The sequence below is a fragment of the Ostrea edulis genome, chromosome 4 (genome assembly GCF_947568905.1).
Source record: "Ostrea edulis chromosome 4, xbOstEdul1.1, whole genome shotgun sequence".
Taxonomy (NCBI): Eukaryota; Metazoa; Mollusca; class Bivalvia; order Ostreida; family Ostreidae; genus Ostrea; species Ostrea edulis.
Window position 1 is genome coordinate 22,565,776 of NC_079167.1, and position 12,058 is coordinate 22,577,833.

General features: G+C 34.4%; 1 protein-coding gene across 2 annotated transcripts in view; it reads right to left on the reverse strand.

Moving 5' to 3' along the window:
* Positions 1-5,533: 5,533 nt before the first annotated feature.
* The window catches only part of LOC125670062 (eukaryotic peptide chain release factor GTP-binding subunit ERF3A-like), a 28,437-nt gene continuing 21,912 nt past the window's right edge, over positions 5,534-12,058 (reverse strand). For both annotated transcript variants that reach the window (XM_048904996.2, XM_048904997.2), the window contains exons 12-14: positions 11,977-12,048; positions 6,941-7,202; positions 5,534-6,650 (exon numbers count right to left, since the gene is read on the reverse strand). In XM_048904996.2, the coding sequence (XP_048760953.1) occupies positions 6,607-6,650; positions 6,941-7,202; positions 11,977-12,048 (378 nt within the window). In that variant the 3' untranslated portion in view covers positions 5,534-6,606. The remainder of the gene's footprint in view (positions 6,651-6,940; positions 7,203-11,976; positions 12,049-12,058) is intronic.

The window sequence follows — 12,058 nt, forward strand, 5'->3', positions numbered from 1 at the left end:
TGTTTTCTGAAGGACTGTAGGATTTGAAGAATATTCCTGCCATGACCTATTTATTAACCTAAAAGTTTTGTTTATTGTAATGACCGCCATGAAAGTATTCATACCCGAGAAAATCGTATTGACTTTTATAAATGTAATTAAAGGATATTAAGATAGTAAATGAATAAGAAATACAAACAGAAAATATTCATTCACACTATCTCAGCACAGAAACAACAAATATAAACATAGATAATATATATTTACACTTTTTCAGTAGTTCAATGACTTGTATTATAAAATTTCTCTATGTCCGATTATAATCGATAATTAGTTAGGTACGGTAAACCAATCATCGATTATGAAATTCTCACCGATTCCCATCACTAACATGTATTTTATAAGGACAAAAATCCCAGATATATGACTTTATAAGACATGATAATTTTCTATAGGATTTACAGGACACCCGTGACCCATGCTTCTCTGGCGCCATGGTTCTGGAGAAGATTTTCCCTATATATTTGTATGTAAAACTTTGATCCCCTATTGTGGGGGCCACCCTACCCCCGGGGGCCATGGTTTTAATACTTAAATATTCACTATTTCAGAAAGCTTTCATGCAAATATAAACTTTTCTGGTCCAGTGCTTCATGAGAAGATTTTCCCCTATATATTTCTATGTAAAACTTTGATACTCTATTGTGGCCCCATCCTACCCCCGGGGGCCATTTTAACAAACTTAAATCTGCACCATGTCAGAAAGCGTTCATATAAATTTGTACTTTCCTGGCCCAGTGGTTCTTGAGAAGATTTTGCCTATAATATATACATGTAAATCTTTGATCCCCTATTGTGGCGCCACACTACCCCCGGGGGCTACGGTTTTAACAAAATTGAATCTGTCCTATGTCAGGAACCTTTCATATAAGTTCAGCTCTTCTGGCCCAGTGGTTCTTGAGAAGACTTTTAAATGACCCCACCTTATTTTTGCGATTACTCCTCCCCCATGAAGGGGGCATGACCTTTCAATTGAATAAGCTTGAAAGCCCTTCACCCAAAGATGGTTTTTTTTTTGGTTATGTTTGGTTGAAATTGGCTCAGTGGTTCTGGAGAAAAAATGTGAAGTTTACAGACGGACAACAGACAGACAACAGATGATCAGAAAAGCTCACTTGAGCTGTGAGCTTAAAAGGAAAACCATTCAAACACTTTCTTCATAAAATCTAATGCACTAATTATATGGCAAAGTGAAGTGTTTTAATAAAAATTGTCACCTTTTCTCAAAATGTTTTTATCTTTAAACTTTTTGACTGAAGTATCTCCCATTCATTTCTCTCTACATATTATTCAAAAAGATAAATAGCAATTTTGCATTGGTTAAATGTTGCCTTGCTATCAAAATGAAGGTTATCATTATTCAAAATTACTTTTAACAAAAGAAAGAAAAAATGCTGATACTCATTTATATACATAGATATAATAAATTGACATGACAAAAACCAATCTAATTAGAATTAGACTTGTATATCCGCTCCTCTACTATATGCCCCGGCCATATTCAGAAAGGGGCAAAAAAAAATTCGTCAATTGCTTCGGAACTGGGCTAACCATCAAATAGGAAATAGTGAGGTCAAGGTAAAACAAATAATGCCACCATTGAATAGCTTCCACTAATATGTATAAGTGTAAGTTTTTATAAAAAATATTGTCAATAGTTGCTTTAAAACTGAGCTAAACACCAACTATGGAAAAGTGAGGTCAAGGTCAAAAGCAAATGTCAAGATAAAAAAATATTGATGCAGTTGAATAGATGATACCAATATGCATCAGTATACAAGGTTTGATGAAAATATCTTGAATAGTTTCTTTGAAACTGAGCTAAATATTATTAAGTGTGACAGACGGATTGATTGATTGATTTGATGTTTACCGCCACACTCAACAGTTTAGGCGGAAGGATCGAAGACAATAACAATCACTATATACCCTCACCATATGGCATAAAAAGTGCACCGCCACGGCACATGATACGCCCGTCACATATCGTTAACAGTATAGATTGTACCCATTAAAACATTTTTTTTTATATCACCTTAATTAAATGTCACAGTGACCTTAAAGTAGGATGCGACACACCTTCTACTTAAGATGCATTAGTTGACCAATTTTGGTGATTCTAGGTCTAATAGTTTTCAAGTTATGAGCCGGACAAGTTTTTGCCATATATGGCCATATCTTCTTAATGAAAAGTCACAGTGACCTGGTTTTAATGTGCGACACACCTTCTACCCAAGATTATCTACAGACAAAGTTTGATGATTCCAGGCCTTGTAGTATTTAAGTTACGGGTCGGACACGAAAAAGCTAACAGACGGACGGACAGACGGATATCTTCTTAATGAAAAGTCACAGTGACCTGGTTTTAATGTGCGACACACCTTCTACCCAAGATTATCTACAGACAAAGTTTGATGATTCCAGGCCTTGTAGTATTTAAGTTACGGGTCGGACACGAAAAAGCTAACAGACGGACGGACAGACGGATATCTTCTTAATGAAAAGTCACAGTGACCTGGTTTTAATGTGCGACACACCTTCTATCCAAGATGTATCTACAGACAAAGTTTGATGATTCTAGGCCTTGTAGTATTTAAGTTACGGGTCGGACACGAAAAAGCTAACAGACGGACGGACAGACAGACAGACGGACGGACATGAACGCCATACCATAATACGTCCCGTCTTAAGACGGGTGTATAAAAAGCTCTTCCATCATGTATTAACGAACTTGAATCCTTATAGTTTGCAAGTTTCATCTTTTTCTGGTTTCTTTCCATCTTTTAAATACACCCCACCCTACTTTTACTATTTGTTACTTATCTCCCCTTTTAAAAGGCTTACTAGTAGTACTAATTCATTTGAACAAAGTTGAATACCCTCTTAAACAGGGATGCTTTGTAGGAAAGTTGGTTGACAATGACCCAGTGGTTCTTCAAGGAAATCAAAAATACTTCAGGGTATGAACTGCACAGATGCACACCTTCCAACACACTTCATGTACAACTATAAATGGATCCATCTTGAGGATTGCTACACCAGAAAAATTTGACATGGGTGAAAAGTGAGGGATATGCAGTGGCGTAGCTTCCATTGAGGCAACCGAGGCACCTGCCTCGGTAAAAAAACCCACCTTTTACGTTGTTAAAATGTCGATAGCTTCTGGGGGGCTGCGCCCTCCAGACCCCCTGCCTCGGTAATATTCGAACCCAAGCTACGCCTATGATATGTACAATATTATTTTGAAATTGAAAACTATTTCAACAAAAAATGCAGTTAAATAGTAGAAACCAATAAGGAAAAAAATTAAAACCCCTGCTGTACTTAAACCAGTGATCTATAGTTCAGCAGTTGATGTGCTAAGCTACTCAATGATATTTGAAATGAATATACAAATATTGCTGATATTTATATTTTCATCCACGCTTTAAAAGGATGTCAGCCATTTTGATGATGTAGAGTATATCCTTAATTAAGGTCTTCCGTAACAACGGAAGACCTACTGATTGTGCTGGTTAAGATTATTCCCCACCCTAGACGCAAACTTTGAAGCTTCATATCTCGCTCATTTCTGCATGGATTTAACTCAAATTTTCACGGTTTATAAACTTTACAGGACAATTTTAAAATCATGTACTACATTTCAGAAATTCCCTTTTGTTCACGAGTTATTCCCCTTTGAATGAGAATTTAGGGGCTTTGGTTTCCAGACAAAGGCTCCGAGACTATAAGCTTGAGCAGAAAATGCATTGAAAATGAAAAGTAGGAGCATTGTAGTTGTGCACATCGTTTTTTGATTACAGCGTTCGAAATGGTGGTTGACAGGGTTAAAAAATTAGGACGCCTAAAGAAGCAAAAAATTACACGTATTTTCCTTTGTATCTTTTAAACTAAAAACATTTTGTTAAGACATGTAGAACAAAAGTTGTGCAAAATGTTAAGAGCTTTCTTTTGATATCCCTAAACAGGGGCTGGCCCCTTAAATTAGGGATCTGGGGATCTTCAAAGTTTTCGCTTTATAACTCAAAAACGGCAAATATTTCGATAAGGCTTTCGCTGGAAAAGTTGTTCTTTAACCTTATTGATCTCATAAACATAATATTTTGCTCGAGTATTGTGTTATATATGAGTAAAAAGCTTGACCCGCAAACAGGTAACCGTATCATTAGGTAGGTGAAGGGAGAAATATGCGTATAACTTAAATAAACTTGCTTTAATTGATAAATCTGACTTCATGAAATGCTAATATTCTTTTAAAATAAGGTTTTAACGTGATCTATGGTTCCTTTAAAAATCATCTATTGATAACTTTCTTTTTTTTATTATTTAGTAGCTTTAATATAAACAATCGTTCCAAAGAAAAAAAGAGGAAAAGGTTATCTCATCTACATTTGTTATTAAAACGATATATCTAATAACAAACCTTCAAGCATAGAATAACTCGGTCATTAACTACACTCATCTTACATACACCGCGGGTTTTGTTTTTGTTTACAATTATGTAACCGCCTCGAGGAACCATCGCGTGTGAACCAGGGCATGTACACAAAGTAAACATTGTCGTCCTAAATATAACACAAAATGTTATGTTTTTTATCATATTCGATTTTTTGAATAATTCAGTCTTTCTGGGGATGTATATACTTGTTTATACGTCCCTGGTCTAATGTTTGATTTGTTTTAAATTCCAAATTCTAGAGCATTGAGTCAGGCATCAATTTTAAAATCTGCAATTTAATATACAGTTCGTTTCTCAATCATGTCTAATTGAATGCGTGTTTAATATCGGAGATTCATCGCTGCTGTACTAGCGATCTGTAATTTCACACTACTTTAACTGAATCATGGTCACATTGTCAAGTTCACTTTTTAGAAAATACAAACCCTGTCCTGGCCATATCAAGTAATGAAGAACATTTAGATTTCATACTTACAACAGATTTTCATGTTAACTGAGGCTGCATTAGGACCTGACCCAGGACATATGGTCAAGTTCAAGGTTTTTATGTCACACAGCTCCAACGGAAGATCTCTGGTTGCTTTGCAACGAGCTTTGTTCTAGTTTTCAAAGGAATTCTCCATTTTATCCTGACATCAGAGTACCATAAAGATTCTCATGACTTCTAAGTAAATGAATAAGCATTTTAACTGCTCTATCTAAAATAACAGCATCAGAGTTTTAGAAACAATGACACCAAGTTTGGTTTTAATTGTGGTGTCAAAGTACACTTACATGTCCATTGGTCCTCGACCACATTTTACAAAAGAACTGACGACTTAGAGCAAAATCTTCTTTTTTCTATTAATGTTGATTAAATTGTGAATTTAATGAGAATGAGCAGAATTAAATTATGTAATTTTATAAAAGTACAATCTCACAAAATTTATTAAGTTGACGAGTTTTGGAACTATGCAACATTTTTAGCCTTTTAATAGTCACAAAATTCTTTTGTAAAACAGGGACTAGGAAAGCTAAAAAGAACAGCATCACTGGTAAGATTCATATGATTTAATCTTAAATAATATACTTATTTCTGTAAAATTCAAGGTGTCAAATTTCTTCAGCACATTTTGCATATAATACATACAGTGACATAGAGAATGATTTCACAGTGTATAAATACAGTACTCATTACTGTAAACCAAACATGTCATTTTTATTTCATGCTTGAGAAATAAAGAATTCAGTTAACCTTCCTAACCATTTCATGAAATGTCATCGTGAATTAATAAAACAGCAATGAAGAGTAAACCATTTTACTTCAAATTAAGCAGTCGCTATCAACAATCTACATCGAAGACTTTAAAATTTCACAATAGATAAGTCAACAACAAAAAAAAAAAAAAAAAAAAAATAATTAAAAAAAAAACACCAATATTCTGTATCATACAAAAAATGAAGGGCGATTTCTAATGTATTTCAGTGAAATGTAATTTGGCATATAAGAAAAAAAAAAATCACAAATCGATCAATTGAATACGTTTCAAACTGACTGTTTTCATATTTAAAATATACAAGTACCCTACACAGTAGTGAAGTTTTATTAGACCATTTAATTTGTTTTACCTAACTGGCAACCATTTCTGTTGTTTCTATAGCAATACCATCCCCTGTGCTAGAATAGACTCTGCATTCATTCTTGTTACTTGCATGCATATCAAAATCTACTACAACCATTTTGATATGTACCACTTAGCAGTAACTTGAAAAGCAAAGACAAATTTTGACATAGTGATTCAATTTTGTAGCAAAATTTTACTTTTACAACTGGCACAAAACCTACATGATCAAAAATTTTCCAAATGATTTTCGCACATTGCATAGTTAAAAAAAAATCTAGAAGCATACTTTATAAAACAATTACTGTTTTAAAAAACCAAACATACACATAATGAAGCACCTTTGCCATAAACCTCCAGAGAGCAGAAATGATCTGCACAATATGTTGCCAGGTTCAAATGATCAATATTCTTTGGAATTTTTATGAACAGACAGGTTTCTGTTGAGCTTGAAAGCAAAACTACATCTGCATTCCAATTTAATCCTCATGAGTGATGCCTTTATGTCTAATCACGGATCTTTAGGACTTTTCCTATTGCAATCGTTTTTCCTGTAATAAAAAGATGATGATAATGATGATAATAGTAACGAGATCTACCCGAGTCATTTGATAAAAGTAAAAGCTCCACATACACTTTTACAATGCACAGAACAGAAATAAGAATGTCCATTATCTTTTCATCTCAATTATGACTTTAATGAGTAGGAAACGATCCAGTATTTTATCTCGATTATGACTTTACAGAGTAGGAAATGATCCAGTATTTTATCTTGATTATGACTTTACAGAGTAGGAAATGATCCCGTATTTTATTGGTTAAACACAGGATAACTCCTTACCTTCATCTCGTAATGTGAATCGTCCCATCTGTGGGAAATCTTTGAATGTCTCTAAACAGATCATTCCTCCGTGGACTTCTATTCGAGCTATTGCGGCCTGATCTTGTTTAACAAATCGGGGTTTAAGTTGGACTTTTTCACCAGACTTTCTGTCTATGATACACAGTAGGGTCTTGATTGTTACTTCTTCCGCACATGCATGAATGTGTAGAATAGCACTATAACCCGCACATATAATGGACTTGTGTTCCAGTATCACAATCTACAAAGAAAATGTGAATCAAATGACAGAGCAAAACCAGCATTAATGTTCTACAACATCGTGAAGGATTCCTGAATATATCACATTAACGTTCTACAACATCATCAATGATTCCTGAATATATCACATTAATGTTCTACAACATCATCAATGATTCCTGAATATATCACATCAACGTTCTACTACATCATCAATGATTCCTGAATATATCACATTAATGTTCTACAACATCGTCAAGGATTCCTGAATATATATCATATTAATGTTTTCTGAATCCACAACATTAATATTTTCTAAATCTACAACATTAATGATTTCCGAATATATTACATCGATGTTTTCTGAATCCACAACATTAATATTTTCTAAATCTACTACATTAAAGCTGTATGACCCGACGTTCATGCATTATTTTTGTACATAATTACTTTAAAGCAGATTAATTACTTTATAAAGTTATTAACTTTCCCTTAATTACATGCTTGAAAACATCTGCATGTAAAAGAAAACAGTGCGAATATTATTTCGAAAGTAAATATAGTGGCTACATATATAAATCATCCCATAATACACGTCTATAAATAGACCCACACGCGTCAGGGGAATCCCAACATGATGTATTAACTATTACGCAACTGTCTAGTTTTAAGGCTGAAAGAGCGTAAAACAACGAATTACTAAGAGGTATTTGATATTTTTATATCTATTAAACTTATGGTACGGCACTGTTATAACAAAATACACAGCTTTACCACAGATAAAACCAGCGATGATCTGAAAGTTTGAACTGGTCACGTGACTGTCACTTGAAATGGCAGAGTGACGCGGTTATTTGTAAACATCGATTTAAAATCAAATTATTTGGGTTAAAACAGGTGAAATAATTTATGATATGTCGTACAGTCTCATAACTACATACGTGCGATGATTTAATAGCGTTTTTATGAGATGGAAAAAATATTGTAATTCGGACCATACAGCTTTAATGATTTCCGAATATATTACATTGATGTTTTCTGAATCCACAACATTAATATTTTCTAAATCTACAACATTAATGATTTCCAAATATATTACATCGATGTTTTCTGAATCCACAACATTAATATTTTCTAAATCTACATTAATGATTCCTGAATATATTAGAATGTTTTCTGAGTCCACAACATTAATATTTTCTAAATCTACAACATTCATGATTCCTGAATATATTAGAATGTTTTCTGAATCCACAACATTAATATTTTCTAAATCTACAACATTAATATTTTCTGGATACATTACATTAATGTTTTCTAAATCCACAACTATGGCACGCCAAATTCACAAAAATGAGCTAAACATAGTTTCACAGTTGATAAACTAGGTTTATCGACTGTAAACTATAGTTTACGGACCGTAAACTATATTTAACGACGTTAATCTATATTTCACATCTGTAAACCATAGTTAACAGATAATCTATGTTTCACAAGCGTAAACTATAATTAACAATGAAAACAATCATTAGCGATTGCAAAACAGTTTATCTGATAAATACGGTTTCACGATTGTAAACTAGTTTATAAGTCATAGTTTATCTGATAAATATAGTATCACAATTTGTGAAACTAGAATTAACAATTGTGAACTATAGTTAACGAATGTAAATTATAGTTTACAAATGTGAATCTAAATAGAAGAGACACAAATCAGATAGATCACATCACTATAAATGGCAGATGGAGACATTCATTGTTAGACGTAAAGACAAGGAGAGGTGAAGACTTCGGGAGTGATCATCACCTAGTTGTCAGTAAAGTGAGGTTAAAACTCAAGAAGCCTGCAAAAAAACAAAGCAGTAGAAAGACGTTCAATATACAAAGACTGAAAGAAAAGGACATCCAAATGAAATTTAAAATAGAACTGAGAAATAGATTTGAGGCATTAGATTGTATAGACAGAACTGAGAACAACACAGGAGAAAACAGAGAACATGAATGGAATGTCATTAAAGACATTTATCAGAAAACATCTGAGTCAGTGTTAGGTGTAAAAGATCCCAAAAGGAAAGAATGGATTAGCGACAATACATGGAATACAATCGAAGAGAGGAAAAAGCTAAAAATGAAGATGATGCATACAAAGTCTAGTAGATTAAAGGAAAAAATACAAAGTGACTATTCGGCAAAAGACAAGGAAGTTAAAACTAAGACTAAACTTGATAAGAGGAAATATATAGATGACCTAAGTAACGAGGCAGAGGCAGCTGCACTTTGGGGCGACCTTAGTATGCTGTACAGAATAAATAGAAAGTTGTGTGGTAAACATCAAAATACAGATAAACCAGTCAAGGACAAGGAAGGAAATGTCATAACATCTCAAGCAAAGCAACTGGAAAGATGGGCAGAACACTTTAAGGAGACATTGAATAAAGTAAATAACTGTGAGGCATTGAACATCCAACCTTTTGGCGAGTCTCTTAATATCGACCTATCAGACATCTCCATAGATGAAATCAAAAGAGCCATTAAGAAATTAAAGAACGGGAAGTCCCCTGGAATAGATTCAATTTGTGCTGAAGTACTTAAAGTAAATGTAGAGTTTACAGCAACTATTATACACCAACTGTTCAATAAGATCTGGAACAATGAAAACATTCCGGAGGACTGGACAAAAGGCATCATCATAAAACTGCCCAAAAAAGGAGACCTAACAATATGCGACAATTGGAGAGGTATAACATTGTTATCCATACCAAGTAAAGTATTCCTTAGAATATTGTTAAATAGAATAAATGACTTAATCGACAAGAAATTGAGGGAAGAACAGTCTGGATTTAGACGAAACAGAGGATGTATTGACCATATATTTACAATCAGAAATATCATCGAACAAAGCTTAGAATGGCAAAGCAAAATCATCTTCAATTTCGTAGACTTCAAAAAAGCATTTGACAGCATTGATAGACATTACATGTGGAAAATACTTTCAGCATATGGACTACCAGACAAAATAGTAGCACTTGTCAAAGCATTTTACAACAACTATGAATGCTGTGTTATCCACAACGGAGAACAATCTGATTGGTTTAATGTACACACTGGAGTGAGACAAGGCTGTATTATATCTCCTCTTCTCTTTATCACGGATATAGATTGGTGTATGAGATCTACCCTCGGAAATGAAAATACTGGAATAAGATGGACATTGGAATCATTTCTCGAAGACCTTGATTTTGCCGATGATGTATGTCTTATCTCTAGCAACAAACAACAAATGCAAAGAAAGACAGCACGACTAGAAACAACTGCACAGTCTATTGGTTTGGACATAAATGCAACGAAGACAAAAGTATTGGCGATAAACAATACCTGTAATACACCCATAAGAATCCAGGATCATGACATCGAAGAAATAGACAACTTTACATACTTAGGTGCCATCATAAGTAAGGACAATGGAACATCTAAAGACATAACATCGAGAATTAGCAAGGCAAGATCAGCTTTTTGTCAGTTAAGACCTTTATGGAGATCTGGAAAAGTTTCCCTTAAAACTAAAGTAAAGATCTATAGCAGTAATGTCAAGTCCATATTACTTTATGGAGCAGAGTGCTGGAAACTCGTTCAGAGCGACCTTAAGAAGCTGTCATCCTTCCATAACACCTGCCTTAGGAGAATCTGCAAAATCTATTGGCCGAAAAAGATCTCTAATAAAGACCTATGGAGTAAGACATCTCAAAAGAGCATCCAATTAGAAATTAAACAACGCAGATGGAGGTGGCTAGGGCACGCCATGAGAATGAACAAAGCATGCCCAGCAAATGTCGCTCTCAGATGGACTCCTGAAGGGAAAAGAAAGAGGGGAAGACCAAAAGAAACCTGGCGAAGAATGATAGATGGAGAGTTGAAAGAGATGGGACTGACCTGGAAAGAAGCGGAAAAGAAGGCAAGAGACAGACAAGTGTGGCGGGAGCTGATTTCAGCCTTATGTGCAGACATGCACGAAGAGGACTAAGTAAGTAAGTAAATGTGAATCTGTATTTATCAGCAAAATCTATTGTTAACATTTATTTAAAGACAGATAAACTTGGATTAGCATTTGTAAACTATAGTTTACAACCGTTAAATATAGTTTTACGGATGAAAACTATAGTTAACGAATCGTTAACTATAGTTTACAGTTCATAAATTATAGTTTACAGTCGATAAACCTATTTTATCAACTGTGAAACTATGTTTAGCTCATTTTTGTGAATTTGGCGTGCCATACACAACATTAATGTTTTCTGAATCCACATAAATGATACTGGTCATGGTAGCTCAATGCTAGAATGTTTGCTTCATAACGGGAAGGTCTCGAGTTTGTGCCCCACTTGTACCATGACCACATCAAATCTAAGACGTAAACATAGGTAATGATTGCTTCTTCATCAAATGTTTGGCATTTAAAAGTGAGAATCATGGGTCTTTAAGATATGACCTTAAAATTGAAGGTCTCGTGTCGCGGCAGGCGTTGGCACATTAAAGAACCCTCACTGTTACGGCCCTGAGCGCTAAGCATACAATTTGTGGTACTTCACCTTCAGCTGATGATGTCTCAATATGAGTGATAAATTCTCAACGGGACGTAAAACAAACAAACACATGGAAGATTGTCAATTTACCAGTCGATGGCTTGGCTCACCAGTTAAAAAAAACACCCAATATTCATGGATTTCATGAGACGTTGACATGTATATTTCTCTGGACAGCAATGTCTATTGCAATCACATGCATGTAAATGTCCTTACCTGAGCATCAAAAGTTCTAGCTGTGTGGCATACGCTGTTTGATGGGCACAATACAAATCCAGGCGATACGTCCTGCAAGAAG